The sequence below is a fragment of the Zootoca vivipara genome, chromosome 14 (assembly GCF_965207765.1).
Source record: "Zootoca vivipara chromosome 14, rZooViv2.hap1.1, whole genome shotgun sequence".
In the NCBI taxonomy this organism is placed as follows: domain Eukaryota; kingdom Metazoa; phylum Chordata; class Lepidosauria; order Squamata; family Lacertidae; genus Zootoca; species Zootoca vivipara.
Genome location: NC_142597.1, coordinates 34146035 through 34165697, shown reverse-complemented (window position 1 = coordinate 34165697; position 19663 = coordinate 34146035). Strand labels below are relative to the sequence as shown.

The following is a 19663-nucleotide window of genomic DNA, read 5'->3' as shown; positions in this document are numbered from 1 at the left end:
AGTTTTTTTTTTTAAAAAAAAAGCATCTCAAAGATTGCTTAGAAGTATTATTTAATAACTGGCAGTTTAGGCAGATTTCACAATTTACACGTGGTGGGGGAGGAGTGAGGAGATGTAAATACGATATACTTATTAGTTATAATATGATTAGCGTGTCCCGCAGGCAGCCAAGCATGAAAAAGGAGGAATGAGGTATAGCCGTTAAGGACATACTACCAATATACAGATTAATTCAGACATTTCGGCAACAGTGTTTGTACAGCAAATAAGGTCCAAGGTGCTGTGTTTTCTTTCAGAACAAGACTGTTACGCATACAAAAGAGCACTTTTTCCCGTTTTGAAGGTGCAGTTCCCAGTGACCGCAAACTTCTCACGTACCATACAGTTATCCTGTTGTTGCAATACAGAAACTCCAGGTACTGTACGTTGTAAGCCTCTGTGGAACAGGACACAACGGCTCAAGCAGCTGGCAGATGCTATGCGGGTTTGCTTAAAAGTTAATCCCAGCTCAACAGGGCTACTTCGTCACAAATCATTTGTTGATCATGTTGTTGCACGAGAAAGAAGCTTGGATGGTCCCTCAATTTTTGAGTTCAGTTAGAAAAAACACACTCTGAACATTGGTGGCCGGGGGTGGTGGTGGGTGGCATCCTGTATAAATGTTTAAGTGTCAAAGCAGCCAGGTCTTCAGGGAACAGAATTCTTCCTGGAAGAAGAGGCCCCAGTCCCTCCCTATGTCCCACCCCCATGATGTTTCTACGTCACCGATACAGCTTTGTGCACACACAAACTCGGATAAAAACTGCTCGAGCAGCAGCTGATGACGGCTGTTTGGGCTTAGGGGTGCCGGCCGACCAGCTCTGCTCTGTGTCAGCTTTCAAAACTTGTGCAATGTACAAAATTTGTGCAATGTTCAAGTGGACACTGTGCCCATTCTAAACAGGCGGTGGGGGTTGTGCTAGGAGAGAGATTTTCAGGCTACAGCCTTTTATATACACACAACAACAAACTTTGGTTACGCATTCACACCTGCATTTCTACTTGTGTAAAATACTACATGGTGCTCTTTAAAGCCCTTCTGTTCTTTGCTACCTGGCTTTTGTGTTGAAAGGCAGACAATGGAGCCCTCGCTACCGTAGCCGCTTTCTCAATGGGAACACTCTCCACCCTATAGAAGCTACTTGAACTGGACAGAGGAAAAACAACTCATCTCTAATAGCATCCACTCCCCCTCACCCGTTTCTGGTCTTGTCACAGTTCCAGAAATAGCCCCCCCCCCATGTAAAAAAAAAAGTCACTATGGACACATTTCAGATATTTCCATGGATGTTCACATACTGCGATTTACGAACTCCTCTCCAGAAGTGAAGTTTGTAAATCAATTGCCGGTGAGAACATCGCACCCCTTTCCTCACTCTGCATATAAGCTCCTGCAGAAAAACACAACCCCACTTTGCTAAAACTGATGCATATTTTTTTAATTGCTTAATCTGTCTCCCTTCCCACCCACCTAAAAATGTGGAAGTCTAAAGGACAAGCCCATCTTCAAACAACTGCATAGATGTAGGTAAAGGGTTCAGTTTTAACAACACAGTAACATCATCCACAGATTCGAAGAGCTGGTCGCCCAGACCTGCATCCACCGGGGAACGTTTTGGCATCTGAGAACGTTAGGCACCTGGGGGTTAATTCCTGTTCTGAAAATCCTCAGAGCTGCAAACAGAAAAGGCACCCACTGGCCATCACACAACCTGCAGCCCCCGGTCGTGGCCATCCAGCTGCACTTTCAGTTTGTGGAGCTCTTCAATCTCCCGGTTGTGGCGCTCGGTTTTGTGGCGGACGAGGGAGCGGTAGAAATGGATGGTGAAGACGACAAAGATGATCCCCACCGGGACCATGATGATGGTGGAGATGAGGGCTGCCTGCCACCCTGTGTGCTGGCTGGTCTTCTGGACGACGGCGGTGCCGTTTCTCAGCACGGAGTCCACGGGTAGGAACTTGATCCAACACAGGAGGACGACCTCGGCGAGGAAGAGGAGGATGCCCAGGACAGTGGAAAAGCCCCAGGCCAGCTCAATGTAGGGGTGCATGCGCTCGTGGGGGGACTCGCTGATGGAGTTCAGGTTGTGGATGTTACTCACGGCTTCCACATTGGGCAGGATGCAAGTGCTGATGAGCAGGGCGAAGAGGTGGACAGCCACAAGGATGGTAGTGCAGGCACTGAAGGCAATCAGCAACATCGGCGGGTACTGGTATTGCATCTCCAGCTGGACCTCCACCATCGCCACCTGAAAAGCAATATCCGTGAGTGTTTGCTTGCCTCTACAAAACCCCGCTGCAGACAGGACCGAGTCTGCAGTAAATCACACCAGTCAAGTTGTTATTTAATAGCAAGAACACAATTAGCACAGACTGGGCAGAGCTTTAGGCCTAATGAGCATGGCAGCTCATCCCTGGTAGGTCTTGCTGAGATTGAAAGTCCCTGCCTCTCCACAGCGCTTTTTCCAAGCAATTGGAGACTGTGCCTGCGTGCAGCCAACCTCTCCTCTGCCCTTTTCATGCCTCTTCTGGTTCGAGGATACAAGGGGGGAGGGGAGCATGTCACAGCAGGAGAGAGAGAAACCTGTGATTCGTCACCAGCCTGACTCATCTCTGCCTCTTGGCCTCCCTCCTCTCCTGTTTCAACTTCTGCCTCTGATTCTGGACGGCTCTTTGCCATGGACTCTCCCAGCTCACTAGGCCCTGTTAACCCTTCAGCTTCCGACACCTCCTCTTCCCAGTCTTCTTCCTCTGACCACACATTGTCGTCCCACCACCAATCCCCGGGCTCTGAATCTTCTTCCCTTGGAGGTTCCCCAGCTGGTTCCTCCCACTATTCCTCTGCATCCAACCAGTCTGTGACAACTGCTAACCCACAAGAAAAATCCACACAAGCGATTGTCATTCACGCAATGCATGAACTAACATGGAATTCACTGTCATGGGATGTGGGGATGCCTCGGATGGTTTTTATTTTTATTTTTTTCAAAAAAATTTATTCATTTTAACCATAACACAACATCGGATGGTTTTTAAAAGGGGACAAATTAACAGGGAATAAATCTATAAACAGCTACTATTTAGAATGTCTATGTCCAGAGGAAGGGTATTTATTTATCATTATTTGTTATAAGTGGGACTTGATCATTATAAAGGTTGACAGGTGGTTTTTTTCCCCCATATGTGGTAGCTACACTCTTGAGGGCATTTCTTTTTTGGGGAAAGTGTTTTATGAAGCTGTTTTAATCACTAAGCAAAACACACCTCTAGATTCCAAGATCACCCTCTTTTCATTCCATGCAGAAGCTGCTCGGGATCTTTCAAATAATAATAAAAAGTGTATAGCTCATTTAATGAATGCAGCAAGCCTTATAATTATGAAATTCTGGAAGACTTTAAATATAGACCTTTTGGAAGCTTAGCTGTCACAACTTCGGGATCGAGTTTTGATGGATAAGCTAACTTCACACATGCAGTGTGTGTGTGTGTGTGCGCGCACACACACAGGCATAATAAAATCCAAGACTTTATCTTCAATCTGGTGCAGATTTATTATGTACGCAACGCTGAAAGGACGTGGCTACCGACCACCTGCAATGCGTGGTAATTTATGGAATGACGCCTTTATTCCATAAGTGAAATTACTCTTTGCTCATTCAATTCCCCCTCGTTTCCCCCCCGCTGCCCAAAAGACAGCCAATGCTTTTTTTCCAATTTAAGGGGGCAAGGTTGCTAGCAAGCACAGATTTTGACAGGTTACCAAGACCAGCCAAATGTGGTACACCTCTGTGCTACAGTGCACTTTCAGTTCACACAATGTTACAAGGAAGCCCAAGACATACAGAAAGGCTTCCTGAAGCGGCAGGGTGTGTGTGTGTGTGTGTGTGTGTGTGTGTGTGTGTGTGTGTGAGAGAGAGAGAGAGAGAGAGAGAGAGAGAGAGAGAGAGAGAAACTACTCCATAATCGTGCCAGACCAAGAAACCTTCTGGGTCAGGTCTCTCTGGGAAAACATTTTCTAAGTAGGTTAATTCAATATACGTACAAATTAGCAGTAGTCTGTGTGATGCTTCTACAGTGCTTTTTTGCATGAAAATAACTCCCCCCCCCAACTCCAAAGAACATAGGAAACTGCCTTATACTGAGTCGGACTCCTGATCTATCTACCTCAATATTGCCTGCACTGACTGGCAGCAGCTCTCCAGGTCTTTTCCAACTCTGCCTGGAGATGTCAGGGATTGAACCTAGGACATTTGCATGCAAATCGTGGACTCCACCACTGAGCTTTTACAACAGCACATCTCAAGTAACACCCTCGGGTTTCCAGTGCATAGACGTTTCCAATGCATCTTGCACAGTGCAGACAGGCAGGCCTCAAGTTGCTCTACCTTCTCTACCGGCAAGGCTTGCACTTGCTGCAGCATCTCTCTTGCCATCCGTCTATTTTGGTCCTACCTGCACTCGGGGGCTCCCCCTCAAAATGCCCACGGGGGCAGGATTACAAAAGGCATAATATTCTTAGATAACATGACATACAAAGTGATGTCTGTTCCATGCTCTTATGGCTGGACAGAAGCCTCCTACAGTGCTTACGTTTCATTTTCTCTTCCCTTCCCTTCAGGACTGTGGCAGGGGAAAGAGGCCATGCCCTGCTCAGTTATCTATTAGTGCCAGATGGAAGGGGCAGATCAGAGCCGTTTCGACAGAACCACCCCACCTTTTTAAATTTGTAAACTGTCCTCTACCCATAGATCTCAGGGTGCTTCACAACATAAGGTCACAAAATATATATAAAAAATACATAATGAAAACAAAAAATTTAGAAGGGAGTTGGATGCCAGTCAGCCAAAAGCAACTAAGGTCTAAACCAGGTATCAGCAAACTTTTTCACTGTCCCTCAGACCTTGTGGGGGGGCCAGACTATATTTTGGAAAAAAATATGAATGAATTTCTGTACCCCACAAATAAACCAGAGATGCATTTTAAATAAAAGCACACGTATTCTACTCCAGCGTTTCTCAACTGCTGTTCCGCGGCACAGTACTGTGCCGCGGGACGCTGGTTGGTGTGCCGGGAGACGCTGGCGACGAGAAGGGCGATTTGCTGCCCTGTCATGTGACTGGCGGCCGCCATTAGGGGCGCTGACCCGCCGGAAAGGAAGCCGGCCAGGTCACGACGGGGGCGGGGCGAGCACAGCTCTCAACAGCCACCACCGCGGCTGTTTGTCTCGCTCTCGCTCCTCTTGCTGGCGGCGCCCGGGAGTTTTTTGGTCGGCGCGGGAGTGAGCGGCCTCTTCGGCAAGGAGTCCTGCAGAAGGTGAGGTGCTCTTCTTGCTAGCCCAGGGGTCGGCAACCCGCGGCTCCGGAGCCGCATGTGGGAGCCTCAAAAGGGAGCCTCACCAAGAAGCCCCAGCCCACACAGACAGGGACCGATCGGAGGTCGGTCCGTCATTTGTTCCCTTCCGCTGCAGAAACTCCGCCGCCGGGGCTGCGCGCACGGGGAGAATGCGGCGAGTGGCTCCGCCAAGGACATAATGCAGAACAGACCCACAAAGGAACCCCTCAACAGTCTTTTGCCATTAAACTCCAACTTTTACACCATGCACTTTTTGCACCCGTGTGTGTAATGATTATGTCTCCCCTCCAAACTAAACTAAATATAGGGCGGCACAGAGTTGGTGTGCCACGGGATTTTTTTTCATAGAACAAGTGTGCCGTGGCCCAAAAAAGGTTGAGAAACACTGTTCTACTCATGTAAAAACACCAGGCAGGCCCCACAAATAACCCAAAGATGCATTTTAAATAAAAAGGACACATTCTACTCATGTAAAAACATGCTGATTCCCAGACCGTCTGCGGGCCGGATTTAGAAGACGATTGGGCCGCATCCGGCCCCTGTCCCCTAGTTTGGGGACCCCTGGTCTAAGCCCCTTTCAAAGTCCTCTCACTTGGTGTTCATAATGTGAGCGGAAGCTATCCAAAAGGCACATAGAGCTGTATCTGACAAGCTGCTTTTATTTCTACATTCAGGGGAGATGTATGCAAGGAATCAGAGCCGGCCCTACCATTAGGTAGAGCAAGACTCAGGGTAGCTGATTTGGGGTGATACTAAAGGGCAGCAAAGGATTAGTTATTTACCATTGTTGTATTTTAACAACAAATTGTTGTATTTTAACAAAAGGACAGGGAATGGGAGAGGCGTTGGTGGGATTTTCTAGCACAGGTGTTAAAAAACTTGACTAGCCTTAGGCACTACTCACCTTGACTGGGGTACAATCTGATGCTCTGTTTCAAGCATCGAAATGCCCTGGACTGTTCCTGGGGGGAGGACCACATTCTTCCAACAAATTACCACTTGGAATCATAGAATTCTAGAGTCGCAAGGGACCATGATGGTCAACCAGTCCAACCCACTGCAATGCAGGAATCTCCTGCCCAACGTGGAGCTCGAACCCAAGACCCTGGAGTCTCATGCTCAGCTATTTGCATGGTGTGATCGCAGATGCATGGGGTTCTTTTGTGTACGCTGTAGGTTTTGTTTCAGGTTGCTTCTGATCCTGGGGTCAGGCATTTGCATTAGCTATTAACCGCAAGCTACAGACCAAATGGTTCAAAGATCAGAGCAGATTTTGCAGACAAGCTGCTATGAAAACATACCATCGCAAATCCAGAGAGTAACGCAGAAGTCCGGCTGGAAGCTTTCAACTTGGCTCGGCTCAGGTACAATTTCCGCCATGAAAGGGCCTGGACGGAATGATGGTTGGATGTGACCAGCTCGAGGTAACTGCGACGCACCCAGTCTCGGTAGTCCATGCCCTTAGTGGCCGGCTCGGTGCAACAAGTGGACGCGGGAGGATCCAAGGGGACATTTAATTCGGAACTCATGATGAAAGGCAAGCTGTGGGAAGGTTGAGGGGAAAAATCAGCATTGCAAACACCAGATACACGCCAGGTGCTGTACGGAAGTCAAAGCAAAACAAGCCCTGGCTTGCAATCTAAAAGCACGGGAGATTAGAGGAGAGGGTAGCGGGAGCAAAATGAGAAACTCCCCACAAGTTCGGAGAGTGTAGGAAAAGGGGGGAAGAGAAAGGATGCAAAATATTCAACTGTCAGCCCAGGAACAGGAAAGAGATTTAAAAAGCGAAACAGGGCAAGGATAGGTAAAACACAAGAAGGAAAAAATGAGTTTCCCATAACTTATGAGACAAAGAAGTCTGCAGAGTATTTTAAGGAAGACAGCACAGGACAGGAAGCAGGGAGATAAGAAACAGCTCGACCAAGGGTGCATTTAATAACTACAAAGGCAGATAAAAAAGAGCAAGATCGTGAAGGGATTTAGAAGTTCAAGAGAATAAGTTTAAATTCTATCCGAAGCGAGAGAGAAAGCCAGTGAAGGGGAACACATAGGCCACCTTCGCATGTAATGTTAAGCCAGATTTTCTGGCTTATAGTGGGTTTTTTGAGAATAAACAGTGCTACACTCTGCACCAGTTGCTCCCATTTCCCTTCTCCTCAGTCTGAGCAGAATAAACAAATCAAGAAGCTTCCCGTTACATTTGAACCAAGGATCGCGAGTCCGCTGTTTCCTAACAAGCCACGCTTGCTAGCCAAGCCAACCTGGAGTCCACAGCTCGCTGCTGCCTTGCTGGTCCTGGCAGGAGGAACAAAGAGTAAAGGGTGATGTTTCTTACCTTTTAGGCAGCTCCCTCTTGCTCCCTCTCACCCATACACCTCCTTTTCCTTTTATTGTTCCTTAACCACTCATCCCTGTCCAAACACTCTCATTCTGCAAAAAAAAAAAACAAAAAAAAAACACTACTGCCAGGAGATATGCAAACGTAGCTTGTGTGTGGAGCAGCGCTGTTTGCATAATGAGAGCAGAATGTGGGGGTGGGAGGTTCTGCAAGAGAGAGGAAGAGTGTTTGCTCAATCCCCAGTTTCTCTGAGCAGGTTCTCTAGAATCCCTCTTCCTTGCCATTCTACTCCAGAGTTTAAAAATCCCAAGTTGCTAAGCGATATGTTGGAAGCAAAGGCATTTAGTCTTGTGCAAGGATTGGTTATTTAAAATTCAATGCTCGCACCTCAAAACATTAGCATTTGCTCCAAGTATTCCAAGCCTCCTCCCCCTTTCCATCTACTTATATGGTGGAAATGGAGAAAGCTTTCATTCATGAGCCACAATTTTAGAAAAAGAACTGTGTGTGTGTGTGTGTGTGTGTGTGTGTGTGTGTGAGAGAGAGAGAGAGAGAGAGAGAGAGAGAGAGAGAGAGAGAGAGAGAGAACTCAGACAGAAAAGAATTTAAGCTCAAGGTAATAAAGACTACTGTATAGTGAGATGGACCTCACTCACTTATAAAACACCGTTCAAACAGAAAATCAGAGGTTGGGCGTTCTATAGTAGTTCCACGGGCATAATCAAATAATATTCCCAGCTTCCTTACCCCCAAATTATGTATTTGCCCCAGAGATGCAACATGAAGATACAGTAGCCACAATACTGTATAGGAAGAATCATGTACTCTATTACTTTTATGAAGTATTGGTGCATTCATTTTCCCTGAAGCACACTAATTTCATTTATAGAACTGATCTTCCACTTTTCAGCTTGGAAGCTCTCAAGAGGCTCACCGAAGGAAAAACGTATTTAACATGAAATATTTTAAAGATATAAAAAAATTAAAGCAGTTTGGAGTACAGTACAGTATTAGAAATACCAAGGGCTTTTTGCTGGGGTGGGGACCACTAGGAAGGTGTTTGCTTGGTGCCTAAATGAAGAAAACAACGCTGATGCTAACCAAGTGTTCCCACGGAGGGAATTTCGAAAAGAGGAAGCGTTGCTGAAATTGCTCTGTCCATATTTGCCACTAGCCTCACCTCAGAAGGCAATGAGGGGGATAACTAGGGCAGGGACCCAGGTTCATGTAGGGGAAGAGATTCAAGAGCTGGTAAATTTAGGCTTGTGTAATTAAAACAGATTAAGCTTTGTGCAAGCAAATCAGAATGAATGCTCAATAAACAGGTCACTTGGGTGAGCTCAGAGAAATCAAGGTGGTGTGTGAGGGGCTGGAAGTTGCCCTGCAGGTATGTTGGGTACAATAAATATTTGCCACATCTTTCCCTGCAGCCTCTTAGATGTTGCTCATCCTGTCAGCTCGGCACAATCCCATCCCTGCACCACAACAGCTACCTTTATTTGGAAGATATGACTTGAGTGATATCAATAAAAAGGAATGTTTTATAGATAAGAACATCTACTTCAGCATCCTGTTCTCACAGAGGCCAACCAGATGTTTCTGGAAAGCCAGCAAGGAGGACCTGAGTGCAACAGCCCTCTCCAGAGGCATAGCGGTTGGCAATGGGTACCACACTGCACTTAGAAAGCACTGCTAATAACAAGGCCAGTGGAAGTGATGATATTCCAGCTGAACTATTCAAAATTTTAAAAGATGATGCTGTTAAGGTGCTACACCCAATATGCCAGCAAGTTTGGAAAACTCAGCAATGGCCAGAGGATTGGAGAAGATCAGTCTACATCCCAATTCCAAAGAAGGGCAGTGTCAAAGAATGCTCCAACTACCGCACAATTGCACTCATTTCACACGCTAGCAAGGTTATGCTTAAAATTCTACAAGGCAGGCTTAGGCAGTATGTGGACCGAGAACTCCCAGAAGTGCAAGCTGGATTTCAAAAGGGCAGAGGAACCAGAGACCAAATAGCAAACATGCGCTGGATTATGGAGAAAGCTAGAGAGTTCCAGAAAAACGTCTACTTCTGCTTCATTGACTATGCAAAAGCCTTTGACTGTGTCGACCACAGCAAACTATGGCAAGTTCTTAAAGAAATGGGAGTGCCTGATCACCTCATCTGTCTCCTGAGAAATCTCTATATGGGACAAGAAGCTACAGTTAGAACTGGATATGGAACAACTGAGTGGTTCAAAATTGGGAAAGGAGTACGACAAGGTTGTATATTGTCTCCCTGCTTATTTAACTTATATGCAGAATTCATCATGCGAAAGGCTGGACTAGATGAATCCCAAGCCGGAATTAAGATTGCCGGAAGAAATATCAACAACCTCAGATATGCAGATGACACAAACTTGATGGCAGAAAGTGAGGAGGAATTAAAGAACCTTTTAATGAGGGTGAAAGAGAGCGCAAAATATAGTCTGAACCTCAACATTAAAAAAAACCAAGATCATGGCCACTGGTCCCATCACCTCCTGGCAAATAGAAGGGGAAGAAATGGAGGCAGTGAGAGATTTTACTTTCTTGGGCTCCTTGATCACTGCAGATGGTGACAGCAGTCACGAAATTAAAAGACGCCTGCTTCTTGGGAGAAAAGCAATGACAAACCTAGACAGCATATTAAAAAGCAGAGACATCACCTTGCCTACAAAGGTCCGTATAGTTAAAGCTATGGTTTCCCCAGGAGTGATGTATGGAAGTGAGAGCTGGACCATAAAAAAGGCTGATCACCGAAGAATTGATGCTTTTGAATTCTGGTGCTGGAGGAGACTCTTGAGAGTCCCATGGACCGCAAGAAGATCAAACCTATCCATTCTTATGGAAATCAGCCCTGAGTGCTCACTGGAAGGACAGATCCTGAAGCTGAGGCTCCAATACTTTGGCCACCTCATGAGAAGAGAAGAATCCTTAGAAAAGACCCTGATGTTGGGAAAGATTGAGGGCACTAGGAGAAGGGGACGACAGAGGACGAGATGGTTGGACAGTGTTCTCGAAGCTACAAACATGAGTTTGACCAAACAGCGGGAGGCAATGCAAGACAGGAGTGCCTGGCGTGCTATGGTCCATGGGGTCACGAAGAGTCGGACACAACTAAATGACTAAACAACAACAACCACACCGCGGGGGGCAGCACTTACTGTGGAGCCTGTAGTACACCCAAGCCATGCATCTCTCCTGGGAGTGATGCAGCTATTCGGGTGCCTGGCCCAAAAGGCAGCGTGGGGCTTGCTTCTTCCCACTCCTTCCCTCACAGCTGCCCTACAGCTGAGGGCAAGGCTCCACACAACAAGCCCTGGCCAGTGGTTAGCTTGCCCCGCCCCCATGGGCAATTCACCCCGCCCCGGGCACCCGTGCGACTAGCTACGCCGCTGGCCCTCTCCCCACTTGTAAATCTCAGCAACTGATGTTGGGAGGCATACCGCCTCCGAAAGTGGAGACAGAACTCAGCTATAAATTCTACCCTGCTCTTTTCAATGACCGCACCTAACAAAAGCTCACTGTTCTCTTCTGGGAATAATTCAATGAACTGCTGACAACCTATTATGCCCTAATGGCTTCAACCCAACATACCTTAAATAAGAGATTGTGAACCTGTGCCTGTAAGATGTTTTGGACTAGTCAGGTCAGAGCTCCGACTGGTCCAGCATCCTGTACTCACAGTAGCCAACAAGATGCCCCCAAGGGAACCCCACAAGCAGGGCAGGAGTGTAACAGCACACTCCTCAACCAATATGACCAATGGTCAAGGAGGAGGAGTTCTATAATCCAGCAACATCTAGAGGGCTGCAAGTTCCCCAACTCTGTCTTCTCCAATAGCCCCGTCCTCATCTTCAAGTTCTGCAAAAGGTGACCTCTTAATGGTCCTACCGGTGTATCAGGTTTGCAAAGGGTAGACGAGAAATATGATCAGTAGCTTCCTCCAGGTTTCCTTCCCCCTGGAGACTCACTGAAGTCCAAGCCTGGTCACCACCCAGAAGTGTTACTAGACCACCCTTTGAGGATCACAAAGACCAAGATCTAGGATCACATTTGCAGTAAAGGATCACAATCAAGGGTGACCTTTCAGGAGGATCACAGCCAAGTTAGAAAAGAGCATAGAAATTTCAGAGTTTTGTTGTGTTTTATTGTGTTCTAATGCACAGCCCACTCCTTCGCTTTTTAAAGGCTATAAACTGAAATAGTGTAGGGAAACTGCTACAGCAGGACTGGCAATCGTTTTAGCCTCAAGGAGTGGGTGCCCTACATCAGTGGACATGGCTGGCAGTAGGTGTGGCAGTGGCTGGAGCCAACGTTGTCATTTACACACACACACACATTCACACATAACTCCCAATACAGTGATTACAGACTGTGGCATTCCCAGGCAGGCTCACATGATACAAATATGCATTAAAAATGTGTTTGCCTGATCATCACACATCATGACTACCAAAAGGGCGCCTTCTCCTGCATGGATTTAATTTAATTACATTTTTGGCCTACATTTTCTCCAATAAGCTCAACGCTCTCCTCAACTCATCTTATGATCAAAGTACATACTCCTAGTTACAGGTAGGTAGCCGTGTTGGTCTGACGCAGTCAAAACAAAATTAAAAAATCCTTCCAGTAGCACCTTAGAGACCAACTAAGTTTGTCATAGGTATGAGCTGTCGTGTGCATGCACACTTCTTCGAAGAATTGTGCATGCACACGAAAGCTCATACCTATGACAAACTTAGTTGGTCTCTAAGGTGCTACTGAAAGGATTTTTTAATTTTGTTTTGAATACATACTCCTGTTAAGTTGCATGAGGGTGAGAGTTAGTAACTGGCCTGATGTCACCCAGGGAGCTTCATGGCTGAGGCTGGACTCGAACCTGGGTTTCCTAGGTGCTAGCCCAACATTTTAACCGCAATCCTAATTTACATTCAATACAAGAACCTTTAAGACACCCCCTCCTCTCGCAATCTCAACTTACTCCACCAACCCCTGCAAAATGAAGCGGCAATACCAACTCACAGACTATATACTTTACAAAGCCAGAGGCTGGAAGAGCACCAGATTATCACAAATTATTCATTGTCTTGGAATAAAAAAACCTACCCTGATGTTGAGAATGCAGCCTCTGCTAAGTCTGGGCCCCCGCTGTAATTCCACGGGCTTCGGTGGGCGTTGCCTTGGCGAGAGCATTTGGTCTCGCCACAAGTCATGTCAGCAAAGCGCTCCGAAGAGGGGAAGTGCTTTAGGAGTGCTGGCTGGTGCTGGGTTTGATCTTGTTTGTCATCTCTGCTTCAAAGACAGCAGGAGGAAAACCTTACATCTCTTTTCTTTCCCCCAAGAGCAGAGAACAATGTAAGCCAGGGGAGAGGGAGGGGGGAAATATCCTCGTATGCACCAGACTCTATCTTCTTCTTCCTTGGATTAGTTTTTCAATGCATAGTCTCTCTCTCTCTCTCTCTCTCTCTCACACACACACACACACACACACAGCGCTATAGAGGGGAAAATGGGGGAGGAAAAGCCCACAAATGAAGGAGGTACAATCTGTAATATTTCCATGCAAAACTTGAATTTGTCTTCTTTACATGCTTCCCGTAAATTTCACTCCATCTCTTTTCTCATCAAATCAGAGGTCCTTTCTTAGTACCCCTCTCTTGGGACCCCTTCTTCATCACCCCATGGACATTTGCAGGACATTGGTGAATCTCTGTTCTCTCCCTTCCCCCTTGCCCCTAATCGCCACTACTCCAGAGTTTTCAAATAATCTATTTTTTTTCTTCCCATTTGTGCTGCCAATAAGAGCCCAGCTTCCTATCTGTCTAAGAGCAACTGTTCCCTAAAAGATCATCGTTCCAGATTCCTCTGTTCTTCCTCCCTCCACCCCTAGAAGTGGGTTCATTTCTTCCTCCCAACCAAATAGCCTTGCAGGGCAGCAAACCGCATCATATTTGGCTGAATCAGATATACATGCCCCTTCTTCCATGTCTCCTGCAGATCTCCCTGCCCCCAGCCTTGTTCTTATGCATTCAGAGGCTGCCCTGTGGCACAATCAAGAGTGAAATCTTTTGTTCCAAGCAGATCGATGGATGCAGAGCCAGTGCTAAGAGGACGGTTAGCTCTAGCACTGTTTAGCTGGTCACGGAGGGTACATGATGAGTCATTGGAATGAGGCCATTACCTATTACTCACGTAGAAAAATGCAGGTTCATCGTAATGTCTGAAATGCAGCACATTTTGTTTCCTGCCATAAACACACAAATTCGGAGGCAGAAATGCTTCTGAATATGGGATGCGGGTTGCGCTGTGGGTTAAACCACAGAGCCTAGGGCTTGCCAATCAGAAGGTCGGCGGTTTGAATCCCCACGACAGGGTGAGCTCCTGTTGCTTGGTCCTAGCTCCTGCCAACCTAGCAGTTCGAAAGCACGTCAAAGTGCAAGTAGATAAATAGGTACCGCTCCAGCGGGGAGGTAAACGGCGTTTCCGTGCGCTGCTCTGGTTCGCCAGAAGTGGCTTTGTCATGCTGGCCACATGACCTGGAAGCTGTATGCCGGCTCCCTCGGCCAATTAACGCACGATGAGTGCCGCAACCCCAGAGTCGGTCACGACTGGACCTAATGGTCAGGGGTCCCTTTACCTGCTGCTTCTGAATACCCATTGCTGGAAACCACAAGAAGGGAAGGAGTGCTCTTGTGCTCAAATCCTGCTGGTGGGTTTCTCAGAAGCATCCGGTTGACCACTGTGACAACACGAAGCTGGGCTACATAAGCCACTGGCCTGATTCAGCAGCCTATGCTCTTAAACTGAGCAAGCAAAATGCACATAGCCGTGGAAGCCGCTCCACTGTACAAAAAGAAAAAAGGGGAAAGTTGATGTCCACCAGCCAGGCATCTCTCCCCTGTCTCTCCTTCAGTGCCTGGAATCTAGGGCGGTACCTTTTCATTGATGAAGTGAGAGAGTTAAGGATGCACTGAATACTCTTCCATGGAAATCCATAGGAATTAAAAGCATCTCGTATGTGGAGTATGCTGTGTTTACACTTTGAACTCTCCTCCCTCTCTCATTTGACACACATGAACACCTACTAGGCCAAATGAAGCTCTTCTCTTTGTCAAACTTTAAATGGCACCACCTGTGCTCTCTTACGGGTGGCTAAAACTCCATCCCTGAATGAATGAATGTATGTTTATTATTACAGCTAAACAGCCCACATAGTAAAACCTGAATCTCAGCATATTTTTTTACATGAACATTATGTCCCTGAAGATGTGCTCTCGGCTGTGCCAATGCCTGCTTTTCCCACCTTTCAAATCCATCATCAAAAAACCACCATTACCCATATGGCTTTTGGCTTGACCCTTCAATACCCACCCCCATCTGTTACTGAGCTTTGATCATGCATAACTGCACTGACTCACCTTCATATGGCTCCTCATATCTCTCAATACTTCCCCTATTGTCTATTTTAAACAACAAGCTCCTTCAAGGCAACAACCTGCCTATTTTTGCCTACAAAATTCCATAAGGCAACCTGTGGCCCTCAAGATGTGGTTGTACTCCAACTCCCATCAGCCCCTGCCCAAAGTCAAGGCTGGAGCGAGCTGCACACTCATGATGAAGTCCTGAAGCCCTGGGGAAGAGCACTATCAACATAATGAAGACTTACAAAATTATATAGGAAGAAACAATCAGGTCTCTGCCCCCAAGGAGTTTACAATCTAAGGGTGGTACTCAGTGCTAGATCTTCCTCAGAGTAGACTTACTGAAGTCATCATGGACATGACTAAGTCAGGACCATTACTTTCTATAGGTCTACTCTGAGGAGGACTTAGTTGAATACAACACTTGTATTACTCAGAGGTCAGTCCCCACAGTGTCGGGGGGGGGGGGCTTGGCATACAAGCACCTGCATCACATACAGAAGGTCTCGGGTTCGAAAACTGACATCTCCAGATAGTTCTGGGAGACTCCTGCCTAAAAACTGCCCCTAATAGGCAATACGGAATTATTGTCCTTAACCTGGTTTCTAGACATTTAATTACGTATTAATAACACAACCATTATATCCACATTATTTACTATGCATCCTTTCACACTGCATTGCACTGTATAGATATGCCGCACATAGAATACACACATGCTGTTAAGATTTGGTTGGTGAGGTTTGTCACTAGTCCAATCCCTGCCCTGACTCTCCTCTCCTGACTCTTCTGTCAACAAACAAGATCTTAGGTGTTGAGAGCCCTTTTAAAAACGCCACTAATGAGTCGGGGAGAAGTCACACACACGTCCCACGCCACGACGGATCCTATTCCACAAAGGTGCAATATGGTGGAGCCAATTATTATTATTATTATTATTATTAAACCTCTTTATGCGCCTGTTGTTGTTATTATTATTATTAGATAATTTTGGTTTGTTTTAAGCCGTTTTCAATATTGTGCTCTCCTAGGAATGCTGTGCTTTAATTGTTGTAACCCGCCCTCGGACCTTTGAGGGGGTGAGGGGAGGGAAATAAAATAATAATAATAATAGCAATCAATCAATAATAATAGCAATATGCAAATAGCAGCTCCCCATCGCAAGGCGTCTCCTCGAAGCCCAGCCCTCCTGCCGACTTACCCCACAGCAGCAGCACCGCCGCCCCAGACCCACCAACGCCGCCTTCGCCGCTGCCAAGGCAACGCAAGGGTCCCGCCACGTGACCGCTCTGGAGTAGTGAGCACGTGACCAAGCCTCTTCTCTCCCCGCCGCCCCCCAAACAGGTCTCGATCGATGCCTGGCAGGCGAGCAGAGTCAGGAATGAGCGCGTGTTGCAAGAAGGGGTTTCATGTTTTTCATTAATATACACACACATTAAAGAGATAAACATATATACTCTGTGTGTGTATAGATATATACATATAGAGTACATATACATATACATCGATACACACGCGCGCGCACACATATGAGGGATTCCCTATATCTATCTAACTTGCTAGAGGGATTTCACACACGCCTCTCTAAATGTGCTTGGAAACAAGCCTAAGTCTTCTGGTGGGAGCTCTTTCGCATAAAGAGCCATGTGGTCTCCCCTCCTGCCAGCTTCCCGGACGACAGGCGGTGCCTCTGAGCATACGGAGAGGGCTCCTCCGGCTCCCCGCGATTGTTAAAATCAGCGTTCAGAGCAGCTGGAGCCTCAGACCAATAGCTCTCAAGATGATGGCGGCGGCCGTTATGTATTGATCGATTTATTTCCGAAAGGAATATGCATAGCTGTCAACCCTCACTTTTTTGCGGGAAACTCTCCCTTATTCCAAGCCACAGATGTCAGCCTTCCCTTTCTTTGCTGGAAATTCCCTTATTCCAGCGCCGTTTCCCGCTGCTATCCTGGATTGTTAGATATACCGCAGACTGTCCCCGGGACGGGTGAGGCTGCTGATCCCTTATTTTCAAATCCGAAAGTTGACAGCTACCGGTATGTAGCTCAGTCGATAGAGCATGAGACTCTCTTGGTGTTAGGGTCGTAGGTTCCAGCCCCGTGTTAGGTGAAAGCTTACTTCGTGGCAGGGATTGAACTAGAATGACGCTGGTGATTCCTTCCAACTCTGTGATTCTATGATAGAAATGAAAAAAACCGCTTCCCCGTAGGAAAAAAGCTCAAAGCTGTTTACAAAGAAAAGAACAATAAAGTTATCTAAAAATTTACAACCATAATTTGAAACATGTGGAAAGTTAAAACCACAGTAGAACAAATACAAACTTTTGAAACATCTGGATAGACTTGCCCATTATTATTATTATTATTATTATTATTATTATTATTATTATTATTGCATTTGTTCCTCCTCACACTAAAGCCAAAAAGGGTCCCAAAGTGGCTTACCGTACATACAATCCATTAAAGCTAGATTGTAAACCTGCAGGGAGGGACTAAGAAGCAGGACGCAGAAGGAAAACGGGACAGGGAGGGAAGAGGAAAAAAGCAAATTGCAGCACTTGTTCTAATTACATTCTTATAGTGCCCTCCTGCTTCTGAGGATGGGTGTCTCCCTGCTTATTTAACTTATATGCAGAATTCATCATGCGAAAGGCTGGACTGGATGAATCCCAAGCCGGAATTAAGATTGCCGGAAGAAATATCAACAACCTCAGATATGCTGATGACACAAACTTGATGGCAGAAAGTGAGGAGGAATTAAAGAATCTTTTAATGAGGGTGAAAGAGGAGAGCGCAAAATATGGTCTGAAGATCAACATAAAAAACAAAAACAAAGATCATGGCCACTGGTCCCATCACCTCCTGGCAAATAGAAGGGGAAGAAATGGAGGCAGTGAGAGAGTTTACTTTCTTGGGTTCCATGATCAATGCAGATGGTGACAGCAGTCACAAAATTAAAAGACGCCTGCTTCTTGGGAGAAAAGCAATGACAAACCTAGACAGCATATTAAAAAGCAGAGACATCACCTTGCCAACAAAGGTCCGTATAGTTAAAGCTATGGTTTTCCCAGTAGTGATGTATGGAAGTGAGAGCTGGACCATAAAGAAGGCTGATCGCCAAAGAATTGATGCTTTTGAATTCTGGTGCTGGAGGAGACTCTTGAGAGTCCCATGGACTGCAAGAAGATCAAACCTATCCATTCTTATGGAAATCAGCCCTGAGTGCTCACTGGAAGGACAGATCCTGAAGCTGAGGCTCCAATACTTTGGCCACCTCATGAGAAGAGAAGACTCTGATGCTGGGAAAGATTGAGGGCACAAGGAGAAGGGGACGACAGAGGATGAGATGGTTGGACAGTGTTCTCGAAGCCACCAATATGAGTCTGACCAAACTGCGGGAGGCAGTGGAAGACAGGAGTGCCTGGTGTGCTCTGGTCCATGGGGTCACGAAGAGTCGGACACAACTAAATGACTAAACAACAACAACAACAACAGTGTCCTCCTGCTTCTGGGGGTGGGTGTGTCAGAGCATATGATGAGTGCCTCTCTTTAACCTCTGGGTGTTTGTTTGTTTGTTGTTATTGTTATTCTATACTATTTATGGACAGGGCATTTACAAAGAGGAAGCCTGAAAGTGCTTAGTGTCTAAAAGTAAAGCACAGACTCCCCCCCTCAACTCTAAAATTAGACCTGATACAATAGAGCACGGGTGTCAAACACAAGGCCCGGGGGCCAAATCCGGCCCGCCAGACCTCGTCATGTGGCCCGCCGAGCGCCCCAGCCAGCTGGACCCAGCCGACGAAGTGCCGACAAACAGCTGGGGCCTGAGGGGGGGGTAGAAAGGCGGCCGGAGCAGTGCTGCGTGGAGCGCCCCGAGCCACAGCAGGAGGAGGAGGCAGCTTGCCAGGTCAGCGCCCAGCAGTGCCGCACGGAGAGTCCCGAGCCTCTGCGACGCAGCAGTGCTCTGTAGCACTTTGAATCCTCCTCCTCCTGCCACGGCTCGGCGCCTGGAAACGGCTGCTGCTGCTGCTGCTGAAGCACAGACAAAGCACCCAGCAGCGCCGCATGGAGGAGGAGGAGGATTCAAAGTGCTACAGAGCACTGCTGCGTCCCAGAGGCTCGGGACTCTCCGTACGGCGCTGCCGGGCACCAACCCGGCAAGCCTCCTCCTCCTCTTGCCTCACCTCCACCTCCTCCTCCTCCTGCCACGGCTCAGCCTCATGAACGTGAGCTCAGCAGTGGCTCAGCCTCATGAACGTGCAACTCTGAGGCTTTACGCACGTCTCCTAAAACGGACACACGCTGCCTCACGCTGCACGGGAAATGCTTTTTGCCCCTGGGTCCCTTCGCGCTCTTTTCTGGCGCTGAATCAAGGTGGTGACCCCCCCTTCCCTTTCTTCCTTCCTCTCTCTCATTCTTATTCTTTCTTTCCCTCTCTACTTCCTTCCTTCTTTCTCCCTTTCCGTCTTCTCTCCCTCTTT

At 47.0% G+C, this 19663-nt stretch overlaps 1 protein-coding gene across 7 annotated transcripts; it reads right to left on the bottom strand.

Moving 5' to 3' along the window:
• Window positions 1-34: 34 nt before the first annotated feature.
• Window positions 35-16747, bottom strand: ORAI2 (ORAI calcium release-activated calcium modulator 2). 7 transcript variants are annotated; one of them, XM_088657689.1, is made up of 3 exons: window positions 16382-16747; window positions 6693-6933; window positions 35-2288 (listed from the first exon to the last, which is right to left on the bottom strand). In XM_088657689.1, the coding sequence occupies exons 2-3, from the start codon at window positions 6918-6920 to the stop codon at window positions 1743-1745; spliced, it is 774 nt and encodes a 257-aa protein (XP_088513815.1). In that variant the 5' UTR covers window positions 6921-6933; window positions 16382-16747; the 3' UTR covers window positions 35-1742. The 7 variants fall into 7 exon arrangements, with proteins under 7 accessions (XP_088513815.1, XP_060124393.1, XP_088513812.1 ...); XM_060268410.2 differs by lacking the exon at window positions 16382-16747 and adding an exon at window positions 12866-13754; XM_088657686.1 differs by lacking the exon at window positions 16382-16747 and adding an exon at window positions 10921-11074.
• Between the last annotated feature and the right edge of the window lie 2916 nt (window positions 16748-19663).

Coding starts and splice junctions, on each gene's coding strand:
- ORAI2 (XM_060268410.2), bottom strand. CDS start 12,972: ATGACTTGTGGCGAGACCAAATGCTCTCGCCAAGGCAACGCCCACCGA. Junction 6,934..12,865: donor GCTGCATTCTCAACATCAGG/GTAGGTTTTTTT, acceptor ACCTTCCCACAG/CTTGCCTTTCATCATGAGTT. Junction 2,289..6,692: donor TACTCTCTGGATTTGCGATG/GTATGTTTTCAT, acceptor ATTGCTTTTCAG/GTGGCGATGGTGGAGGTCCA.